At 40.9% G+C, this 25,825-nt stretch overlaps 1 protein-coding gene across 5 annotated transcripts in view; it reads left to right on the plus strand.

The window, feature by feature from the left end:
* The window catches only part of LOC105468440 (teneurin transmembrane protein 1), an 839,487-nt gene that overhangs the window by 785,724 nt on the left and 27,938 nt on the right, over window positions 1-25,825 (plus strand). For all 5 annotated transcript variants that reach the window (XM_071089007.1, XM_071089006.1, XM_024788669.2 and 2 more), the window contains 2 exons: window positions 12,615-12,981; window positions 14,428-14,938. In XM_071089007.1, the coding sequence (XP_070945108.1) occupies window positions 12,615-12,981; window positions 14,428-14,938 (878 nt within the window). The remainder of the gene's footprint in view (window positions 1-12,614; window positions 12,982-14,427; window positions 14,939-25,825) is intronic.

Genomic DNA, 25,825 nt, shown 5'->3' on the forward strand with positions numbered 1-25,825 from the left:
GGTCTGTCCTGTCAAGCCAATACTATAATATTAACAACCTGCAACAGACAAGTTTCTGCAACTTCTCAGCAGAAACAAATTGCAGAATGATTCCAGGGGCTTCTTTATAAGTCTCTGGCTCCTATGCAAGCAGAGCCTTGGATCTCAAGAGGACAAGAGTCTCACTTCCTGCTGTGTTAAGACCAGCAGAGGTCCTGTCCTTGCTCTGAATTATCTCAGACTTTATGGGCTCATCACACAGCCTCAAATTTGATTTCTTATTACCTGGAACTATACTCTGGTTGCCTCTCCTTCTGTATGTGTATCCCCCACAGTGCTAGATATACAGTAGATATTTAATGAATTCATGTAAAATTAAATTAAAATAGAGACTCAAAAGAAAAAAAAAACATAGTAACGTTTTCATATTCCTTTCCCCACCCCCAGAAGGGCTGAGAGGGTTAAGTTCTTTAGCTGTAATGATAAAACCCGAGAAATAGAGACACAAATAGTAAATCGGCAAGTAGCATCATGTAAGTAGCATCATGTACAATATGTTCTCCTTACAATAACAATCAAATTTACAAACAAATTAGCTGTGGAGTCTGAAGGACATTCTGTAGTTTTCACACTGGGCCTTCATCTCCTGCTGATAGATGACTTTGACTGTAAATTGAAAACTGGAAGTGGTTAAACATTCTGTGTATTCACAAGTGCCATTTCCAAAATTGAGGCTTCAGAGAGGAGATGCAAGAAAGGGTCAACGGAAACTCAGAGCAATTATGCCTGTTATTAAGATGAGGTAGTGGCAATTACACAGCAGACTCATAGAGAGTGTGTACGTGCTGATTGTTCTGAGGCAGCCTGTAAGAACAAACTTTTATGGTACCCATCGGGCATTGGGTCTCTAGAGGAAGTGAAGATTTTCAGCCACTCTCAGTAAGCTTTTGGACAGGACTTATGGCCCCAGGAACTATCTTAGGAGGGATACATGCTTTTTTCTTAATGAGCTTCAAGGAAACCCTTATATAATAGAGTGGTGTCTTTTACTGTTTCTTTCCTCTAGGATAACCATTCTCAAGCATTTTGGTGTCAGGACCCCTTTGCATTTCTAAAAATCATTGGGGGCCCCAGTGAGCTATTCTTTTGTTGGTTTTATCATGTGAATATTTACCTTATTAGAAAATAAAAGTGTGAATTTTTTAAAACTGAAGATATGGTAGCCTGAGGTAGCCTCTGGAAAGCCCCACTGTACAAAATGCACATAATATTAATCAAAAAATAGTTTTGACCTCATGGACTTTCTGAAAGAGCCTTGGGGATTCCCAGACTCCCCAGACCAAAATGGAAATGCCATATTTCCTAAATTCTAAGACACCATGGACTATAAGACATAACATCAATTTGATATCTTTGGATAATGGGGAGAAATACTCCATCAAACATACACATTGACTATAAGATACATCATCACTTCAGAAAAGTTAAAATATGGAGGCAGTGGGAAATGCATTTCTTAAAATTGAGGTATTTATGGCAACTTACACTAACCTCAGTGGGTCCCTGGAAACCCAGATTTACTGACACAAACATGTTGATGAGAAATAGTTTTTCTTACAGTCTGTTTGCAAGTTATAATTTTTTTAAATGCTTTCATGGACTGAAAACATTACTGTCAATGAAGCATGAATGTTTTAATTCAACAAATGTTTGCCAACTTAATGCCAGATACTGGGAAAACAAAAATGAAAGAGTTCTCATCTTTGCTGTTGAAAACTCATAGGCCTGCTAGAGACCATAGGAAGAGAAACAAGTATTTTAGGATAAGAGAGAAGTACTGGATCTAAATGAATGAGTCATGGAGCTGGAAGAGCTTGAAGTACCCAAAGATGGAGGCCTAGGTATTCAAGAAAGTTTGAGGTTAATCACTAGATTTAAGCAATTAGTCATCCTCTTAACAAAGGGCTGCTCTAGTGGACTTTGCTACATGCGTCAGTCTCTTTCAGACTTAATTTATTTCAATTTAGTTTAATTTAATTTTCCAATCATAGGTGATTCATCCAGAGATGTAAAACTAGAAATCTGTCAGACCAGTTTGAATGTAAGGTTGTAGTGAGTAACTCCAGTCAAGACCAAAGCCTAACAGAGCACTGTCTTCCCTGTGATTAGATTCAACCAAGAATAACAGAAAACCTTAACATGACAGTGATATAAGCAAGAAAGCAGCCAGGCTAGATGTGTGGTTTAGGGCTGAGATGGCAGCTCCACAGTGTCATCTGGGTTCCAGGTTTCTGTATTTTTGCCTTGCCACTCTAACACATAACTTCCATTTTCAAGGCCACCTCATGGTCCACAACATCTGCTAGAACTCTCACTGGTATATCCACGTTGCAGAATGGAAGAAAGGGCAAGAGGAGCTTCCTTCCAGTTGGGTCAGCTCTCCTTAAGCAGCCTTTTTAAGTATCTTTTTGTAAGTGTGGGTGCTTGCACACTTCCTCTTACATATTATTGCCTGGAACTTCACATGACTACAGATAATTGCAAAGAAGGCTGGAATGTCTTCTATTCTAAACAGCAATGTACTCAGATTCAAAAACAGAATTGGCTGGGTGTGGTGGCTCATGCCTGTAATCCCAGCACTTTGAAGGCCGAGGTGGGTGGATCACCTGAGGTCAGGAGTTCAAGACCAGTCTGGCCAACATGGCAAAACCCCATCTCTACTAAAAATACAAAATAAATTAATTAATTAATAACCAGTCATGGTGGTGTATATCTGTAGTCCCAGCTACTGAGGAGGCTGAGGCAGGAGAATTGCTTGAATCTGGGAGGCAGAGGTTGCAGTGAGCTGAGATCATGCCACTGCACACCAGCCTGGGCTACAGAGCAAGACTCTGTCTCAAACAAACAAACAAAAAACTGAGAGTGTAATCAGGAGGAAAGAGTGAATGTAAGATAGAATAGGCCTAGAACCAGCAGTCTCTGCCACAGGAATTTTAGGAACCACAAATTTAACATTTTGTTTTGACCCTGATATTGTCTGAGCTTCTTCAAATTTATAAATAGGAGAGAAAATCCATCTAGATAAAGCTTGGTTTTTTACAGTTAGAAAACATGATGACACCTAAAAGAGTGATGGCCCTTATTGGTCTTGCTTGCAAAAAGTGGAAATTATTAGAAGATGAAATATACTAGGACTACTTTGGAAGTTTTGCTTTTGTTTGTTTGGTTTTGTTTTGCTTTGTTTTCCCCACTTCCAAAATGTTTTAGGAACATTGGGGTAGATGCAATTTAATCTATATCCTCTGCAGTAGAATAATTCTCAAGATCAGCCAAATTGTTACTCTCGATTAGATTGATTCTAGCTATTCATTTGCGATGAATAATGCAACTTAAGTGTCAGTTATTCTAATTGGGAAGCCATGGAAACAAACTATGCCAATGAATTTGACCAAAGGTTGAGAGGTTCTTCAAACTCTTCAGCCATTATGCAGAGAGATACTGGGTGTGTATCTAAGATAATAGGAAATAATTTGCCCTGTTGACAAAGCCATGTAATCTTGGTGTATTTCATCTTCTAATAATTTCTACTTTTTAAAAGCAAGATCAATAAAGGCCATCACTCTCAAAGGTGTCATCATGCTTTCCAAGTACAAAAAAAACAAACTTTCTCCAGATGGCTTTTTCCCTCTTTTATAAATTTGAAGAAGCTCAGACAGTATCAGTGTCAAGAAATGAGAAGGCCATTTGAAAACTGACAAAAAGTGATGCTAACAATCTGGAGTTGTCAGCTTTTAAAAGTACGGAAAAATTTAACATGGAGCTGGCAGAACACCTGGCAGAGAGCACGCAGTGCCGTCATTGTATCTTCCCCAGGGCTGGCATACTACAGAAGAGATAATCATACACTTCCTGGAAATTCCTACTGAAGAGGACTCACAGATCAAAATCAAACAGAGTCATTTTTTAAATGAGCCACAAGGCTCCCAATGTAGAAAAGGAGGGATATTAGAAGTGTCATGTTTGAAATGGTGAGGCAGAACCTTTTGGAAAACAACTGGTTTCTTCAGCACACTTGAACTTTGGGAAAAGAAATTATTAGCACTTGGTGACAATTGTAAAATATAGTAACAGTCATGATATGTTTTTGAGGCACTTCCATAAATGTTAACTTCTTAAAATGAATAAACTGGAACAGAAATAGTCTACTGCTCTATGTCACTAACAACCCCTTGTACATACTGGAAGACGAAGAAATGAAGTCAGCAAAAGACCATAAACATTATGAGGGGAGGAATCCAGTCTGTCCTGACTAAAGTTGGCTCCTTAGTGCCTAGCATGGTGCCTAACATGAGATAAATAGACATTTATTAACAGAAGAAAGGAAATCAATTAAGGTAGCATTTTCTGTAGTTGGAATTGTACCAAGAGTACTGTTACAATTAACAGTGGGAAGTCTAAGTAATAAGCTAAAATATTAGCTATGATATTGGCTGACAGATATATATGAGATAATATATCCCAATATCAGCCAAATATTTCTTGGAGGACATACAGCTTAGAAAGATTCTCAAGGAATGGAATAGATAAACAAGGAGGAAAAGACTGGTGACATAGAATCAGGAGAAACCTTAAAAGCATGACTATATGATTCAACTTAAGAGTTTATGAACTAGCCAAGGAACAGAACAATAGACAGGGACCAGCACAAATACACACATGTTCCATAATTTTCAAAAATAGCCAGCCTCTACAAAGCTCTTTTAATGTACCAAGCACTGTGCTAGATGGTCTATGTATTTTTCCCATCTAATTCCAATAATAATTTTTGAAAAGATAATTATTACTATATTCAATTTGTAAATGAGGAAACAGAAGCTCAGATAGGTTAACTGATTTGTGCCAAGGTCACAGGGATAGCAAATGACACAGATGGAATGTTTGACTCCGGAAATCTTAACTCAAGAGCCTGAGCTCCTGATTACTTCCTTCTAGTGCATTGAAACCTTTTTCTAGGGAAAGAGTACATAGCTTTCATCAGATTATCAAATGGATCAGTAAATCAAAAAAGTATGAGAAGCAGTTTCCCAGACTCCAAGTTCCATGAAGGCAGGAACTATGTCTACCTGGATCGGGACCCAGATATCTGTCAGATGGTTGGATAGAAGAATATATTAATGGATGAATGTACCAATGAATGGCTGTCCTCCAAATTGGTTCTCCTGCATCTAGTCTGGTCTCCTTCCAGCCTGTCCCCCAAAATGCAGCCTAAGTAATCTTTCTAAAATACTAATCTGACCATGTCAGCTCTCCACTTTAAAGCGGAAACCCCTCAACACACACAGTTTAAGTCTAAAGCTATCAGCATACACCACTCTCCATGACTTAATCCAGTGATTCTCAGCAAGAGACATTTTTGCCCCTCAAGGGACATTTTGCAATGTCTGGAGATATTTTCAGTTGCCACAACTGGGGGTAAGGTGCTACTGGCACCTAGTGTGTAAAAGTTAGGGATGCTACTAAACATCCTACAATGCACAGGACTGGAACCACCTGACAATAGTGTCTCAGTGGAGAAACCTGGACCTAGTTGTAGCAAACATTTAGAAATCATTCACCACTACCATCTACCTTATTTTATGCCTAAGAAATCCCAGACAGCAGTTAGTTCCTTCACTCTCATATGATTTCATGCTTCTGTACTTTTGTTCATTCTTTTCCCTCTGCCATGATCACCCTTCCCACCTTGCTTTTTCTCAATACCTTTGCTTCATCCTTCAAAATTAAGTTTACATTTCTCTTCTAGGAATCTTGCCCCAAACTCCCTCCTTTGTGTTTTCATGACATTCTGGGTATATATCTATCATGGCACTCATGATACTTAACTACATTATGTTAAATTATCTATTTCTGTATCTGCCTTGAACTAATCAAGAGCAGAAATCTGTTTACCTTTATAACATAGTGCCTGGCATGTGGTCGAAACTCATAAAGCATTGAACTGAAAGATAATAGATGACAAAGAAAAAGATAAATCATTCAACTCATAAAAAGTCTTGACCTTCACAACCGAAGAGAGCAACCTTTAGGTTGATTCAAAAGGGGATAAGAGGAGACCAGATTTGGTGAGATGAGAATGAAGAAATATGTCCACTCTTCTAAATGATGAATCAGATGACATAGGGGCTAAAAGCACATATCTGAAAGTGGGGATGTTAATAGTTTTTCTCAGGTAATTTTTATATCAAGTAATAAACCATATGAAGTACATGACACCCAGCAGGCATTCAGTAAACAGTAGTCACTTCTATTAATTGTTCAGATGACTTGGCCTGTAATTTCATGTGTTATTGATTACATAACAGTTCAAAGGAAGGGTCAGCACCTATTCACATTTTAAAAGTCAATTTAAAGAAAAATATTAAGTCAATAATAGTGCAGGTGATGTAGGGGTGAGGCAAAACTCATAAAGGTGGGCCCAGGGACAATTGAAGTCTGGGAAACACAGTTGAAAAGGAGCTACATTGAATGGTTAATGGACCAGGTTCCTCCTAGCTCTAAAGGTCTATGACTATAAAAATGTTATTACTATTAATACCACTTGCCATCCCTTACTATGTGCCAGACACTGGGCTAAGCAACTTACACCATTATCTCATTTAATCCACACAATAACTTTGTAAGTAGATATACTGTGATTAGCCTCCTTGTTTTGTTACAGATAAGGAAACCAAGAGACTCATAGAAGATACCTCATTTGCCCAGGGTTACACACTAATAAGGGTGGGAACCAGGACTCAAACTGTTAGAGGGAGCCCAAGTATACAAATGGTGGTTTGAGCATACAGTATGGGATTAGGCTTATACGTAATTTAGACATTTTCTAGTTTAGTCTAACCAAGGGATTATATTTAGATATTGCTTTTAAACATGTATTTATCCCTATAGGATTCTGCTGCTTTATAAATTGCTACTTAGGTCAAAATTAGCTGGATCTCTAAACTAACCATGGGACTGGTTGACCTGAGAGTCAACTCCCTTCCAGGCAAGTTTTCAATTAGCAGAGGAAGACATAATGCTGTCAAAGGTTGACATCCTGACCAAGAACTCCTTTCTGCTCAGGGTTATTTCTCAGGGAAGTTTGTTGGGAGATGGGCACATTCCACCAGCTGGCGGCTACATGAGTGACCTTTAATGCTAGTTTAGCTTAAATACATTTTGACATTTCAAACAAATTAATGTATTTTTACAAGGTGGGGCAACCACCACAAATTAGGCCAAATAGTTTGCCTGTAGGTTGGGTCACTATGCGGAGTTTACAGAGCTTTGCTGCTGCTCTTCAATCTCTGCTCCCACCCCCCAAAAAGAATTGTTTATTTACCCCAAGAAATCATTTGGACAAATGCTAGCAGTAATTGGGGGCCAACCTTATCCCTACCCTAGTATCATATAATTCTAGGGTCTCTCTGTCAGAATCAGCTCAAAGACTTCATTCCTTATATCAAGCTGTATGTTATGAAAATGTCTTGGTAATAAATACAGTGTTTCGGTTGTGTGAGCATAAGGCACCAGTTCCTTGAAAACTTACCTGGCAATAGGAGTATTTAACATGAGAAGGACATAAAAGGAACTGATAAGCTATGAGAGGTGAAGAGGTCCAACTTCTGAAAAGGCAAACTCTCAGCTACTAAGTAGCCACACATCTTTCATCTGCGGAGATTGCATAGACAAGTTGCCTGGCCAAATCAAATGGGAATTAAAGGGAATCTGTATAGTTTGTATAGAAAATGGCTCAGAAGCACAAAGGGCACTTTAGTCACAGGAAGATGCCAGAGGGTGACTTATTTCATGGAAAAGAAAACAAACAGACAAAATAGCTGGTGTATTTTTGAGGCAAAATTAGATATAATAAACATGACACCAATCGTATTGGTTTAAATCTGGTTGGGTGAGTTGGAGAATTTAACAGCTTATTTCCCAACTACCAGCCTTTATCTCAGAGGCAGCCTTAATAGCTAAAAACAGAATCTGAAACATACTCCTTCTCTGGCTTTTGCCAGGTGTGTGCTGTCCCCAGCCTCTGCCCTGGCCTCGGCTCCTAGAGTGGGGATAATTAGAACGTCATTTCTGCCAGGTTTGTTTTTTCTGGGTCACTGACTTGAGACTCGATCAAAATAGGAGTGTTGTACGGAAATGAATTCATTTCCTCTTCCTCAGCCAGTCCCAGCTAATTTCCTGGGGGACTATGCTCCATAGGACCAGTGCACACAGACAGCTTCTGGACAAGCATGATAGTGTATAGAGGTCCAAGGCAGGGGCACACAGTGGAGGAGGAGTAAGCACCCTCCAAAGCAGCAGACGTTCACTCTCCCTCTCAGTGGCAGGGCACTGACATGCAAAGGCCTCAGACAGACGTGCTGAGGAACACATCACCGCAAACTGCTCTGGGAGCTGTTAAGGCTGGTGTTTAATGTTTATCCAATGGCCTCAGTCTGAAAGGCTCTGTAGAACATGCATAACACAAGCTCAGCTTTATACCCCATTAGCACTCAAATTCCTAGCTGCACAGAGGCATCTGGTACTGACCAGAGAAGGCCAGTCTATGTGGATAGAGGTGGAGGGCACACCGAAACATAGAAACAGAATGAGACTGCTGGATGTATGTGAGAGACACTCAGAGACATGGGCAAAGAGCCTCACATGGTGCAGTAGAGGAGGTCAAAGACAACCTTTGTCCTCTTCACAACATCACCATTTGCCCTCCCTAATGAGACACAATTAGAAGAAGGGCCTTATCTCAGATTGACCTTTATCTACTTCATTACTGATTGCTTGTAAGCCTCTTTGAGCTGGGGAAATAGTGGGCTGCAAAATGCAATGACAGCTCATATCTTGTTTTCAGACTTCCAGATTCCACAAGAAAAACAAAGACTTCTGTGGGCTTTCACTCAAAGCAAAAAAGAAAAATGGCTAGATTACTGTTACTATTTTGGCCATGAATGGGACTTTTTTTCTGCCTTTAGCCTGAAATAAAACAAATAGAGGACAAGTGAGTGACAAGTGAGTGGTGGGGTGGGGAATGGTGTGGAACACAGTTCTCTGAGAAACGCCCAGGAATAAATAGTTACTATCAAGGAGATGTCAGGGCAGGCATCGAATCAATTGCTGTGTCTATAAAGGAACTAAGGTGAAGCCATGTTTGGCTAGCCTGCATGTCTCCAGTGCCTAGCACATCACTTGACACAAGGCACACCAGACACACACACACACACACACACACACACACCAGTTATTTTGCTTCCAACTCTTTAACATGTCTCAAATCCATCTGCTTTTCTCCATGCCCATTGTTGTCATCCCAGTTCAGGCACCATAATCCCTAACCTGGGCCCATGCAGGAGCTCCCTAACTGCCTGCCTCCCTCTTATCTTGCCTCCTCCTCTAATATGGTCTGGACAGCAGCCAGGATGATCTGTCTAGAACCCAAATATGACTATATCACACCCCTACTTAGAGCCCTTCAGTGGCTTCCCACAGCCATCAGAACAAAACTGGACATGTGCTTCTCTCTATTACCCAATGTTTTAGTCCGTTTTTTGTTGCTGTAACATAATATCACAGACTGGGTAATTTATGAAGAAAAACGTTTATTTAACTCTTGGTTCTGAAGGCTGGGAAGTCCAAGAGCATGGCACTGGCAGCTGGTGAGGGCATTTTTGCTGCATCATAACATAGTGGAATGGCATCATATGGCAAGAGGACAAAAATATGCCAGCTCAAGTCTGTCTTCCTCTTCTTATAAAGCCACCAGTCCCATCATGGGGACCCCACCCTTATGATTGACTTTATCTAATCCTAATTATCTTTCAAACAGAGAAATGCAAATCAAAACCACAATGAGATATCATCTCACCCCAGTTAGAATGCCTATTATCAAAATGACAAAAAAAAAAATGCTGGTGAGTTGCAGAGAAAGGAAAATGTAAATTAGTACAGCCATTATGGAAAACAATATGGAGTTTCCTCAAAAAAATAAAAATGGAACTATTTTATGATCCAGAAAAGTAAAAGAAATCAGTTTGTCAAAGAGATAGCTACACTATTTGCAACAGCTAAGACATGAATTCAACCTAAGTGTCTATCGACAGATGAATGGATAAAGAAAATGTGGTACATATACACTATGGAATACTAATTAGCAACAAAAAAGAACAAAATTCTGTCATTTGTGGCAACATAAATGAGCTTGGAGGACAACGTATTAATCCATCCTTACACTGCTGTAAAGAAATACCTGAGACTGGGTAATTTATAAAGAAAAGAGGTTTCATTGGCTCACAGTTTCGCAGGCTGTACAAGAAGCATTATTCTGGCATCTGCTTGGCTTCTAAGGGAGCCTCAGGAAACTTATAATCATGGCCAAGGTGAAGGGGAGCTGGCACCTCACATGGCCAGAGCAGGAGGAAGAGAGAGAGAAGGGGAAGGTGCTACACACTTTTAAACAACCCTGTCTCATGAGAACTCACTATACAGTACCAAGCAGGGATGGTACTAAATCAGTCATAAGAATTTCACCCCTATGATCCAGTCACTTTCCATCAGGACCCATTTCCAACACTGGGGATTACAACTGAACATGAGATTTTGGCAGAAACACAGATCCAAACCATATCAGATACTATGTTAAGTGAAATAAGCCAGGCACAGAAAGATAAATACCACATGTTCTCACTAATATATGGAAGTTAAAAAAGTTGATCTCATAAAAGTAGAAAGTAGAATAGTGGCTACTAGAGGTTGGGAAGATGGATAGGGATAGCCAGAGGTTGCTTAATGGATACAAAAATACCACTAAATAGGAAGACTAAGTTCTAGTGTTCTATAGCATTATAGAGTGATGAACAACAATTTGTTATATATTTTCAACTAGCTGCAAGAGTGGATTTTAAATGTTCTTAACACAAAGAAATGATAAATGTTTGAGGTGATGGATATGGTCCCACCTCCAAATGCCATCAACATGTGAATTTGAGGATTAAGTTTCCAATACATGGTATTTGGGGGACACGTTCAAACCAGAGCACCTGATATATTAGTCTGCTAGGGCAGCCATACAAAATACTACAGACTGAATGGCTTAAATGACAGAAATGTATTTTCTCATATTTCTTCAGGCTAGAAATCTAAGAGCAAGGTGTTGGTGAGTTTAGTTTCTTCTGAGGTGTCTCTCTTTGGCTTGCAAGTGGCTGCTTTCTAGCTCTGTCCTCATATAGTCATCCCCCTGTGTGTAAGCATTCCTGGTATCTCTTCCTCAATGGAGAGACACCAGTCCTATTGGATTAGATCCCCACCCTTATGATCTCATTTAATCTAAACTATCTCTTTGAAGGCTCTATCTACAAATACAGTCACACTGGGGGTTAGGGCTTCAACATATGAAGTTGGAGAGGACACAATTTAGTCCATAACACCTGGCCTCATCACTCAGGTCTCCCTCACACCCAGCCTATTATTAGTCTTACTGAATTAGTTTTAGTAACCTGGATAGGCCATGCTGTCTTTAACCTCTGGACTTTCACCCATGCTTTTCCCAGTACCCAGATTTTCCTCAACTCTGATGCCCCTCCCCGCTCAACTTCCACCCCATTCTTCTCCTACTGTTCATTTCAGACTTTACTTAGGTACCACCTTCTCTGGGAATATCTTGCCTCCTGACTCCTAGTCCAGGTGAAGTGCTATCTTACCCTCTCTGTTGCCTTCTTTTCATAACATGGAGAGTAATTGCCTAATGGTTCCTCTAAAGACTCTACTATACCACAAATCATTTGAGGACAGACACTGTGTCATAGTCAATTTTGAGCCCCAAAAGCTTAGCACAAGGCTTAACCCAGAGAAAGGCACTCGACAAACACTCAGTGAAAGAAAAACACAACCCATTTCTTTGCTGAAAAGGGGAACCTATGGAGTGAACCAGGTCAAGCTAAGTAAGCAGTGTGCTACACCCCAGGATTCTAAATCAACAGCTGATGAACTGTACCTGAGTGTTCCACAAGGTGGATGCTAGGTCTGTGCTAATAGCAGGTCCTGTTGCAAAAGGTTGCTCATTGAGTAAAATCTGGCTTCTCCAGCATTCTGTCATCCAGAAACCTATATGACCTTGCTCTCCTATAATCTACAGGACAGTGAAGGAGATTTGAGTCATCATAGCTACCAGAATTCCTACAGCAATGATCCTCAGAATCACCTTGGCAAAACACAGATGTTTAGTTCCCCATCTCCAGGGTTTCTGATTCAATAGCTCTAGGGTGGGACCTGAGAATTTGCATTTCTCACAAGTTCCCAGATAATACTGTTGCTGCTGGTCCAGAGGACACACTTTGAAAATTCTAAATGATCCTTCTGAAATTATTGGAAAAAATTACATTATATTGTAAATGGCATAAATGATAAGTATGTTTGCCAGAACATGTGATTAACCATCCCCCCACCACCCTCCACTTTCCCCAACATCACCAATGTTGCTAAAATTCATAAGACAGGGGAAACAATACACCAAATTTTTTTTTTCTTTCTTCAAGGTAAAACTGCCTATGGAAAGATATGGTAACCTAACGGTATGTGTTCTGTTCTTTTCACAGGTGCGATTAGAGTGGCCAACAGACCTTGCAGTCAATCCTATGGACAATTCATTGTATGTCTTGGATAACAACATTGTGTTGCAAATTTCTGAGAATAGGCGCGTGCGGATCATTGCAGGACGCCCCATTCACTGCCAGGTGCCAGGCATTGATCATTTCCTGGTCAGCAAGGTAGCAATTCACTCCACTCTAGAGTCAGCGAGGGCCATCAGTGTCTCCCACAGCGGGCTGCTCTTCATAGCTGAAACAGACGAGAGGAAAGTAAACCGCATTCAGCAAGTAACCACCAATGGGGAGATCTCCATCATCGCTGGTGCCCCCACTGACTGTGACTGCAAAATTGATCCAAACTGTGACTGTTTTTCAGGTATGACCTTTTTAGCAATTCACCAGCTCCCCCTCTCTGTTTTGAAAAGAAAAACGTGCCCCAGCAAAGTCAAAAGAAAAGGAAAGTGTTACTTGTAAACATTGGTATGAGCTAGTGGAGAAAGCAATGGATTAGGAGTCAGATCACCTAATTGTTCTCACAACTGACTCACTGAGTGACCCTAGGAAAGCTGCAAGATCTCTTCATGACTCATTTTCTTAATTTGTTTAATAAAGATGGCATTGTCTCAGTTATATCACCTTGCTCTTCTGAGGATAAACTAGTATAATAAAAATGTTGATACTCTTAAAAAGTTGAGACTACTATACAAATGAAAGATCATGATATTATTAAATATCTGTACTTTAGAGAAAGGAAAACTAGCTAAAACCCACATTTTCTGGTTTAGCTGAGGAAAAAATTACTTCCCCATAAGTGGTTGGTTTTCAGATTAAAAGCATGTGCTATTTGAGACTCAAAGAGACTAAGAACAGGCTGCCTTTGGGATAGGTGCACAAAGTTAAATCTGGCAATGGAGAGTTCTCAGGACATTGGTCTGCTAGATACATTGCTTTTTAAAAATCTAAGACTTTCTCCATAACCCATAGTGAAGTTTTCTTCTATTCAAAATTGGGGAAAAAAAAAAAGACCCTTCTCCCCAAAACATGTAGTGGATATCTCAGATGGCAAACAGTCCTCTTAATGTCAATAGATACAATTATTGCTGGGATATGGAAATCCCTCCCTCCATTCTACATGCAGTACTATTAAACTGCTCATCCAGGCCCAAATGGTTCTCTTAACCTTTGCCTTTCCTTAGGCCAGAGAAGTCAGGAGTGAGCAATTTGGTAGACATGACTTTTGATCAGTATTTCCAATGTTTTCTTGGACAATTAGTTTTATAGATATTTTGCTAATTGGTATCTTTCAGTCAAAGCAAATCTAATGTTTATTCCAGATATCAAATTTGATGTTCTGAATCATTGTTGCACTTATAGACTTAGTGTACTTTGACAGTGTGACAATGGGAATTAACAGAAGAAAGGGCATCTAGGCACGGTAGGACTGGAAAGTCCTGAAACAGATCCTGAAAGCCTTGACAGGCATAACTCTCACAGATTTCCGGCCAAATTTTACGTGGCTATCATTATTTGCAGTTCCTGTATCTTACAATGCAATAGATTCTGAACAGCAGGATTGAGGATTTCACAAAATTGTTGTAACTGAGATAATTACATCTTACTGTTCATCTGCAGTGGTACTGACTCAAGAATTACAGTCTTTTGAATAATAGGCTCATATCTTTCAGGGAGGGAATACAGAGAATGTTGGTTCACTGACTGTTTCCTTTAAAATGATTCTTGATGCACAGAGCTTTCTGTCTGTGGTATGTTCATGTAAATGCTTATGACGCCAATTGTTAAAATCAGAGCCTTTCTCCCATAGGTGATGGTGGCTATGCGAAAGATGCAAAGATGAAAGCCCCTTCCTCCTTAGCAGTGTCGCCTGATGGTACCCTCTATGTGGCAGACCTGGGAAATGTTCGAATTCGTACCATCAGCAGGAACCAAGCCCACCTGAATGACATGAACCTTTATGAGATTGCTTCACCTGCTGATCAGGAACTGTACCAGTTCACTGTAAATGGAACCCACCTACACACCCTGAACTTGATAACAAGGGACTATGTTTATAACTTCACCTACAATTCTGAAGGTGACTTGGGTGCAATTACCAGCAGCAATGGCAATTCAGTGCACATTCGCCGTGATGCAGGTGGAATGCCCCTATGGCTTGTGGTGCCTGGCGGGCAAGTATACTGGCTGACTATAAGCAGCAATGGAGTCCTGAAAAGAGTCTCAGCCCAAGGCTATAACCTGGCCTTGATGACCTATCCAGGAAACACAGGGCTTCTGGCTACCAAAAGTAACGAAAATGGATGGACAACCGTTTATGAGTAAGTTTCTAATTCTCAACATGGGCTTTGTTAGGTTTTTATTTGAAATTGTAATATACTGGGAAAATGCCTTAGTAATTGCTGGGTGTTGCATGTTGTTTTCTCCTAACAACCACCATAAAAAAATGAAAAGTCAAGGAGAAAATTTTACCTAATTCCTAGAATTCAGACCGATTTTTCCAGAGCAGTTTGCAGAGCATAATAATAAAAACACAGACTGCATGAAGGAAGACTCAAGTGTGGCACTGTAGGAGACAGGAATGAGGTAGAAATACAAGTACTCAAGAAATTTACAGCATCCCAGGGAAGACAAGGTACAATTTCATTTAAATAACAAAACTAGAGTATAGTTCTAAAGCAGCAAAGAAGCAGTGTGACTTAACAAGTATTTATTGAGCCCTGTGGGGTTTAATGAATGAATAAATGAATGTGTGCCCAGCCCAGCCGAACTCAGTGTAAGTTGCTGTGGGAGGTAAGAGAGAAATTCAAATATAAGAAGTGGACCCTGGAAAGCAAGGGAAGAATTATATGGGGCAAATGCTGAATAGGAGAGGCTCCATTCCATTGGCTGCTTCTGTAAAATGAAGAGCCAAATGCTCTGTATGGGATTGGGCTTCCTCAGGGTCCCTGCACAAGTTGAATAATCCAGCACATTTTGGCATTTACAGACTGGAACTGTGATAACTTTGTTTAATGGGGAACTAGCACAAAGCATGTCTGACAGCAAGCTACTAGGAGGTACTGTAACATGGAAATAGAGACCATTGTCCTTGCCTTTTAAGGCATGGATGACCTTGTTTGCAAGTCAGCCCATCTAGAAAGCTGGTCTGCTGGCACTCAGGAAGCATTTTCCCCACAAAAGGAATTGCTGAGTTTTTAACCAGTATACTGAGTGAGCTAATCTGTGGAATCTGAATTCAGAGTCTGGAATGGCATCAAAGTTGAAGAATGTGAGAAGTGGAGATGTTAAAGTATAAGGGGTTCCAAGTGTGACTATTTTGGGAGGATATAGAGAATATGTCCAGTCCCATGAAAGCCTTTTGAAGAAAGGGAAAAAACAATTGGCCTTCAAGTTTTGGATCATTTTTCAAAGAAATGCCATCTGTACAAAAGGCCAGACAGCTATTTTACTTTCACTTAGAAAAATGTATTCAGTTGTTTCTGTTGCAAGTCTTCCTCTATTTTTTGAAAGTAATTCTCTTACATCTTAATAAAAGTAATAAAAGCTACAGTTAGCTAAAGATTTACTAAGTGCCAGGTACTGGGCTAGGTAATTTACATATGTGACTTTATTTGATCCCCATAATAACAACATGGGATAGGTGCCCCTAAGTATGCCCACTTTATGGATGAGAAAACTGAGGGACAAGATAGTTAACTTGTCCTGATTCACATAGATACCCAGAATTCAACCACCAAGAGCCTGTGTTTTCAAATACACTACCCTTAGAAAAGATAAAATTTCTAATGAGAAGTTTTAATGTCTTTTTTAAAAACTCACGCCAGATCACACTGCGGCTGAAATTAGGCAAACAACTATTTCGAAAGCTAATGGTGGAATTCAGTTCCCCAGCAAGAAATGGCTGAAGTATTAACTAGTTTTCAAAAGAACCAGTTCAACCATTCATGTGTTTATTCAACAAATACATGAGCACCTACTATATACCATACAATGTTATAGGTGCTGCAGATACAGGTATGAACAAAACAGACAAAAATCCCTACTTTTATGGAACTTATATTGTACTGGAGGAAGATGAGGAAGATGTATACAACTTCAAATGATGATAAGTTCTATGGAGAAAAATCTAGTAGAGTAAGGGAGATCAAGTGGGTGGAGCAGAAGATGTTTTTATTTCAGATTGGGTCAACAGGAAAGGCCTCACCAAGAAGGTGACTTTTGCATAAAGATCTGTAGGAGATGACAGTAAGCCATACGAATATCTGGAGGGGTGGGGAGTGGTATGAGGGGTATTCCAGGCAAAGGGAAGAGTAAGTATAAATGCCCTGCAGCAGGAGCAAGCCTGACACATTCAAGGAAGAGTAAGGCAGCCATTGTGGACATGGAATGAGTAAGGATAATGAGGACATGAAATCAATTAAGTAACCAGAACTACTTCATGTAGGGCCTTGTAGGCCACTGTAAAGACTTTGAATTTTACTCTAAGAAGTGGAGCCACTGGAGAATTTTGAGTAAAGAAGTGATATAAGCTGACTTTCATTTTTAAAAAATCACTCAGTATTAAAAATGAACTGTGTAGTGGAAACAGGGGAACCTAACTGGGAAGCAGGAGGAACTATTGCAATAATGCAGGCAAAAGGATGACTTGGACCAGGGAGTTGGGCCAGTAAGAGGTGCTAAAATTCTGAATATATTTTGACAGTAGAGCTATCAGGAATTACAGAAAGATTGAGTATTGAGTGCAGGAGAAAGAGGGGTCGGAGATACCTCCAAAGTTTTTGATCTGAGCAACTGGTTTTCATTTACCAAGAGGGGAAGACTATACAAGGAACACATTATACTGGAAGATTGTGAGGTGGAAGATTGGGAATTCAGTTTTGAATATGATCAATTTAGTTAGGCATCTAAGTGTAAATATCAGGTAGACAATTGGATATATGAGTCTGGGAATGAGGAGAGAGGGTGGAGAGTGATATTTGAGATGTACTAGTGTTTAGATTGTATTTAAAACCATGAGATGGGATGAGATCTCTCCATGAAAGTGAGTATAGACAATGAAGTAAAGAGATCTGAAGACTGATCATGAAGCACTCCATGTTTAGAAGTGAAGATATGGGCCGGGTGCGGTGGCTCATGCCTGTAATCCCTACATACACTTTGGGAGGCCGAGGCGGGTGGATCACCTGAGGTCAGGAGTTCGAGACTAACCTGGCCAACATGATGAAACCCCATCCCTACTAAAAATACAAAAAATTAGCTGGGTGTGGTAGCTGGTACCTGTAATCCAAGCTACTCAGGAGGCCTGAGGCAGAAGAATCACTCGAACCTGGGAGGTGGAGGTTACAGTGAGCTGAGATCGCGCCACTGCACTCCAGCCTGGGCAACAAAAGCGAAACTCTGTTTCAAAAAAAAAAAAAAAAAGAATTGAGGATATGAAGAGGAACCAACAAAAGACACTGAGAAGGAAAGGCCAGTAAAGTGGAAAGAAAACTAGGAGAGTGGGATGTCTTGGAAGCCAACTGTGTTAATCTGTTTGTGCTACTATAACAAAATACCTTATACTGGGTAATTAATAAAGAACAGAAATTTATTTTTCACAGTTCTGGAAGTTGAGAAGTTCAAGGTCAAGGTGCCAGCAGAGTCAGTGTCTGGTGAGGGCTACTCTCTGCTTCCAAAATGGCACTGCCTACTGAGTCCTTGTATGACAGAAGGTGGAGAACGAAAAGGGACCTAGCTGGTTCTCTCCAGTTCTTTTGTAAGATTGCTAATTGCATTCATGAAGGTAGAGAAAACATAACATGATCTAATCACCCCTAAAGGCCTCACCTCTTAGTACTATCACATTGGCAATTAAGTCTCAATATTTGATTTGGGGGGGACAAATTCTGACCATAGCACCGAATAAAACAGGTGATTCCAGGAGGAAAGAGTCATCAGCTGTTCCAAATACTCCTGATAAGTTAGATGAGGACTTATAATTGATCATTTGATTTAGCACTGTGAAGAGCAGGCACTGTGACACATGGGGTACCAAAGCCTGAGTAGAATATTCTCTTAAGAGAGAATGGATACACAAATGCTCATAGCAACATTATTTATAATAGCTGAGAAATATAAATAACTCAAATGCCTATCAAGTGGTGAGCAGACAAACAAAATGCGATATAACCATGTCATGAAATAGTATTCAGCCATAAAAAGAAATGAAGTTCTGATACATGCTACAACATGGATGAACCTCAAAAACATTATGTTCAGTGAAATAATCCAGAAACAAAGGACCCTTCTGATTCCATTTATATGAGATGTCTAGAAGAGGCAAATCCATAAAGACAGAAAATATAGAAAATGTGTTTGATTGTAGATATTGCTATTTTTTTTTTTTTTTTTTTTTGAGACGGAGTCTCGGTCTGTCACCCAGGCTGGAGTGCAGTGGCCGGATCTCAGCTCACTGCAAGCTCCGCCTCCCGGGTTCACACCATTCTCCTGCCTCAGCCTCCCGAGTAGCTGGGACTACAGGCGCCCGCCGCCTCGCCCGGCTAGTTTTTTGTATTTTTTAGTAGAGACGGGGTTTCACTGGGTTAGCCAGGATGGTCTCGATCTCCTGACCTCGTGATCCGCCCGTCTCGGCCTCCCAAAGTGCTGGGATTACAGGCTTGAGCCATCGCGCCCGGCCGATATTGCTATTTTTTAAAAGACTGAGTGGTATCCTATGGTATAAAGAAGCCGTAATTTAAATATTGCCCAATTGTTGAATATTTTTCTTATCTCCATTTTTTCCATCATAATAAATACTTTAATAAATGCCCCTGAGCATGCAAAAAAAAGACAGAAAATAGATTAGTAGTTGCCAAGAGCTGGGGACAAGAATGAATGGGGGGTGACTGTTAATTCATATGGGGTTTATTTTGGGGGTGATAGAAATGTTCTAGAAGTGGTGGTGATGGTTGCACAACATTGCAAATGTACTGAAAGTCACTGCATTGTACAATTTAAAAAGGTGATTTTTATGGTGTGAGAATTATATCTCAATAATAATAATATAGAATGACTAGGAGGAGAGAGGTTGAGACAGTGAGTAAAGAACTCTTTTGAGGAGTTTTGCTGTAAAGAGGAGCAGAGAAATTAGAGCTGGAGGAGAAACAGAGTAAACAGAACAGTTATTTAAGTGAGAGAAATAGCAGCATATTTGTATACTGATAAAAATGATCTAATATAGAGGGGGAAATTGATGATGCTGAAGAGAGAAGATAATTTTGTTGTCATATCAGTTTGTGTGCCTGTTTTCCACTGGCATCAAATTGATGCAGGCACTGTGTGGCAGGCAAGATTCTCATGGTGAATGGGGCCCAGGCCTGTAACCAGGATTTGGCCAATAGTGAGTGAAAAGGTATCAACTAACATCATTGTTGAGTAGCCAATCTCAAGCCACTAAGTTATGAGAAACACAGACATCCACATGGGAGTAGTCATGAAATTTTATGGCCACCCACATATACACCATGGAATACTATGCAGCCATAAACAAGGATGAGTTCATGTCCTTTGTAGGGACATGCATGAAGCTGGAAACCATCATTCTCAGCAAACTATCACAAGGACAAAAAACCAAACACTGCATGTTCTCACTCATAGGTAGGAATTGAACAATGAGAACACCTGGACACAGGAAGCGGAACATCACACACCGGGGCCTGTCGTGGGGTGGGGGGAGGGGGGAGGGATAGCATTAGGAGATATACCTAACGTAAATGACGAGTTAATGGGTGCAGCACACCAACATGGCACATGTGTACATATATAACAAGCCTGCACGTTGTGCACATGTACCCTAGAACTTAAAGTGTAATAATAAAAAATTTATGGCCACAAAGAGACATTAGATGTCATTTTACAAATGAAGAAACTGAGACCCAGAATAGGGAAGTAACTTGCCCATTCATATGCTAGTTGGCTTATCCAGAGTCAGGTCCTTGACCTTCTATTCCAGTGTTCTTTCCACTGCTGCCACACTGCCTTCCAGAAAAAGGAGGATCATGTGGGCTTACGAGAGTGACCATACAAAATCTAGAGAGCTAGAAAGTTTCCCTCAAGTAGCAGGAAAAGAGGAATAGGGTAGCACCAGGAGATGAAAAGGGAGGCTGAATAACCATTTGTTCTTTCTCGCACCTTCTTAACTCCAGTCAGAATTATATTGAAACCCTCTTGGTCAAATAGCATCTGTTGAAAGGAGAAGGTACCTCTTCTCCTGACGCAGTCAATTCTGGTGTTGAACAGCAGTCCTTAACAAAACACAGCTCCTGTCCCTTCTTGCCTGTAAACAGAAATGAGCAACTTTCCAGCCTTCATAATGTGACTAATTCTTCCTACAGTCTTGATACAATATCTGACTTTTTTCACTTTTGTCCTCTAGTGCTTTGGCTAGTTCTGAGCACCTTTCAAGTTTTCTCTTGTCCTTCTGAAGTTGGAGAACACAGCATTTGACCTACTCTTCTAGTCAGGGTCAGAGCAGTGCTAAGGTCGGTAGAAGGTTGCCATACCACTGATACCAGGCCCTCCTAAAAGAACTCGAGTAATTCCCTGAGGTAAAAGGGAGGCTTCTTTGTGTGGACAAGGGGACAAATTGTTTGCAAAGGTGGAAATAGAAATTCTGTTCTGAGATGAGCACGAGAGAAACAGAAGTGAAATTTGGCAGGATGGAAGACTGCAGTGTAAAGGTAGCCCAGTCAGTAATCCATTCAACTTTCTATTATCTGCGGCGATCACGAGGAAAAATGACATAGATGACCCTGAACAGTGGATAATCCAAATGGGATTTTAAAATGCATCTTGTGTAGTGGTAGTGCATGGACTTTTATTATGTAGTGTGATGTTGTTTATATAGTTCACTGATTTTCATAATTCCATTTGACTTGGACCAGGATCAGAATTGCACACCCCAAGTGTTAGTATTTGATGCATCACTGCCCATGAGTGTCCCAAGTGTCAGGGGGAAAAGCTGACCACAGAGAAACAGCTAACAAGGAATTGATTGTCAAGGCAGGAATACTGGCCCGAGGCGGCACGGGTGGGCTCCTAATTGTAATAACCCTGCAGCAGCTGAGATCTGAGGGAAGGACCTAGCAACTCACACAGCAGACAAGCCATTCTCCACAAGGCTGCAAGAGTAGCCAGGTTGCCCTTGTTTGTTTCCCTGGCAAAGGATTCTGCTCCACTAAACTGAAAAGGTCCCAGACTAAGGCCAAAGCATCAGTCATGTCACTGCTGCTGGTCCATTCTGAGTTGACAGTTCCTCAGGCCCCTTGCCCTTTGTGGGAAGCCCTCCCACTCAAAGGAGACTCTCCATTTACATGATCTCTTGCTCCTTGGTCTTCTGCATTCTCTGTTTCCAGAATTTATTAACACATTCTTTCCTCCCATCAAGAAAACAAAAAACCACAACAACAACAAAAATGCCACCTACTGACAAGTTGGAGAAGCCTTCATAATATCTCTGGGTACCTTTTAGACTGTTTTACAAATGACCAGTTTTATCATGGATGGCTAATGACAGATTCCCCCTTCTCCCTTATAAGATCAGAAGGGGTAGGGGGCAAGGTAAACAAGCCATGTCTCTGGGTGAGATATTTGCCTGGGGATAGGATGTGATTCCCATGCAGAAATGCTTATGTAATGATCAGTCATTCCAAACACATGTGATGTTTCCAATGCCTTCCAGAATCCCAGAGTAGAAAAGGAACTAAGGCATTGTATAGTTCAGCCCCATGCCTCCAGGGAGGGGAATGATTTCAATTAAACAAGAACATAGAAATGTTGACTATTCCTTCAGATCTTTAGAAATAGAGACTTGACACCCTTGCTCAGTCACCTTTCCTTGTGCTTTATGCCCTTAATAAGGATCAAGAGTGGGTAAAACAGAATTATCGTGGGTATTTCTGGGAAGAACTGAAATAAAGATGGAGAGTGAACAGAAGTAACAAAGGCTGGTAGGGAAGTTTAGCTGACCTCCATAGCACATCTATGTAACCTGAGTGTGCCCTCCCAGAAGCACTATCGATGGTTCTGTCTGTTCTATAACCACATTGGCTCTCATATCCACCCACATCCTTTTTTTCACTAGCAGCATCCTAATTATACTCATTCAACAAGTACATGGAGTGAGAATCTACTCTGTTCCAGACACAGAGAATATAAAAATGAATGAGACACTGTGTCCTCCCTCTAAAGATGTGAGAATTGTACAGACTAGCGGGGAAGACAAATCCCAATGATAGGCAATCACAATATATTTAACGAAGGCAACAAACCACCATCTTCTCTTGTATGAAGTGAGGCTGCAGCCTCCTAACAGTTCTCCCTGCTCCTTGTCTCCCCTTCCAAAACTCATTGCCACCAAAACACTGTTTGGATCATCCTTTTATCCCCTTGAAAAACTGTCTATGCTTCTTTGTTGTCTAAGCCTTATCTCTCACTACCCTCCTAGAGGAACCTTGTGCTCCAGCAATGCTGGTCCTCCAGTAGACATCCCATCAGTCAGCGTGCCTTTCTTCATACCTCTATTTGGAATGCCTTCCTCCCCTCCCCAATCTCTACCTACCTTCTAGGATTCAAACACCACCTGCTTCTGCTCTTCCTCCTCCTGTTCTGCTCAGCCCAGCTGGAAATGACCTCTGCCTCTTCTGAGATTCTACAGTTTCTTCTTTACAGAAATACATGGCAATATTCTGGCATTAGAGTTATTTGTGTGGATATCTTATCTGCCCTACTAGACTGTGAATTTCATTCAGCACTGTATCCCTGGTCCCTAGCACAAGACTCTGATATTTATTGAATGAAGGACAAATGAAGATAGAAGGGCATTATGGACTTGGAACTGAATCATAGGAAGCCAAAGGAATTTATTGGTGAGGAAAGGGGAATCTCATATTTCCTAAAGAATTCTTATTAGGTTGGTCAGCTTTCTGACATGAAAGTGTAAAGAGGGTCTGACTCTTTCATATTTCCTTTAAAAGAATAAGTAATGAATTTATCTTCTATTATCTGCAATATTTTTTAAAAGCAAAGATGTAGGAGCCTCTAGTTTTATTCTCAACAGTTTAACTCTGGCTTAAATTGTCCTCAAAGGAAAGGGCAAGCTATCCCTTACGAGAAAATACCAGACCAAATATATTTTTAATCATGTGTAAATATCATCTCTCCAACTAAACTATATGCTTCTCAAGGACAAGAATGGATTCTGAATTTTCTTTATAAATGCACTGGGGTGCACATGTGTGCACATGCACACACACACACACTCAAGTGCACATGCACACAGCCTATGACAGTGCTGAGGAAAAGGGTGAGTGTACTCAATACTTAACTGGCTGAGTGTACTCAATACTTAACTGGCTGGTGCCCTCTGGGACCATCACAGTGGAACTCTGTAAAATCAGGACAGCAAGGGACAATTTGATATCAAATCTCCTCTTACCAAACCCACTTCTGATGACTATGAAGGCAACTGTCATTTCCTGATGGCACAATTCACCAGCTATAATTTGCAGCCTGGTTAGGTGAGTGCTCTGCCCTGCAGGCAGAGAGGATGGGTTTGCTCCCATGCTGTGGCCTGAGGGGATCAGTTGGAGCAGATCGGCTTGTACTCTCTGCACCAAAGGATGAAGGCACCAAAGGGAAACACACAGCAGAAGAGATTTTGATTAAACTTGTTTCTTCGACATTCAGTCTGGAAAGATGCATTCCCCTGTGATGACGGAAAAAAACTCAAGTAAGCTATAGGAAATCAAAGTCTCCCCCTATTTCTTATCCACTTTGAGCAATCTTTCCAAAGTTGTAGGAATTACCCACTGATGTGTACATCTGCCTATTGTTCTTCCTTTGGAAATGACCCAACAGAAGAGAGGTGGGATCTATATGTTTTGATCCAAAGCCATATTGAGCATCAGAGACACCACCCTGTAGATACCATCAAATGTGATTGCTTTAACTGTGACTAGCAGAATTGGGGTATGTGAGTGTGTTGGAGTTGGGGTGCTCTGTTTATCATGGAGTTACAGTCAAATGTACACATTCATTGGCCTCTCTGGCCACAGAAAGGAAATGAGGCAATATAACTTTCCAGCTACCCAACAACTGGACAGGCCCATGGGAAATATTCCCAAAACCATTGCCTCCTTCACCAGAAAACACACACACGTACGCACACACACACAAACACACATACACATACACGAAGCAGTCTCCCAGCTAAATCTATCTGGGTAATTACAGCCTTATCTAGGAATCTTTAGCTTGCCTCTCTGAATATACTACTGTCAATATTGGAAGTAGGAATGGGTACAAAATATGTAGGAATATGCCTGTGCTCTTGGAAATAAACTTTAAAATGTTTAGGACAAAGAACACCAGTAACTTAGCTGAAAAGGTGTTTGGGTGGGTGGACTAGGAAACCAGATTTAGCCACAGGTCACTGCAAAAGTTCATTGGGAATTCTGACCCTTGTACCACTATGCATGGATACCATGCTCAATTGGTATCTGATCTTGTTATCTTGCTCTGATGAGTGGATGCAACCACTGATCTTACCTTTATATGAGATCTTCCCTTAAAACAAGGGGCTGTGTGACTGAAGGAAACTGCCCCCAAGTTGCAAAGTCCATGTGGAACCTGCATCCACAGCATCTAAGATCAGCTTTCCTAGAAGAATGATGAGTGAGCTTGCCAAGGGTTGAGGAATCCCTTTAGGAATCAGGAAAGGGAAACCAATGAGGCAAAGTTGCTGGTGCCTCATGTGAAACAGAGAGGAAGTGCCTGCATAATCCAGGTTGTTGGGGCCACAGTTCCCCTGATAAGAAAGGCATGCAGCAGCTTCCCTCTGTCTACTGCCTGCAAACTCCTGCCTCCTCTACCTTGGGAGAATAATGGCTGGACATTGGGCCGGGTGCGGTGGCTCACGCCGGTAATACCAGCACTTTGGGAGGCTGAGGCAGGGGGATCACATGAGGCCAGGAGTTCAATACCAGTCTGGCCAATATGGCGAAAACACGTCTCTACTAAAAATACAAAAATTAGCCAGATGTGGTGGTACTTGTTTGTAATCCCAGCTACTCGGGGAAGCTAGGGCTTGAGAATTGCTTGAACCCGGGAGGCGGAGGTTGCAGTGAGCCGAGATCACGCCACTGCACTCCAGCCTGGGTGACAGAGCA

The sequence above is a fragment of the Macaca nemestrina genome, chromosome X (assembly GCF_043159975.1).
Source record: "Macaca nemestrina isolate mMacNem1 chromosome X, mMacNem.hap1, whole genome shotgun sequence".
NCBI classification, from domain to species: Eukaryota; Metazoa; Chordata; class Mammalia; order Primates; family Cercopithecidae; genus Macaca; species Macaca nemestrina.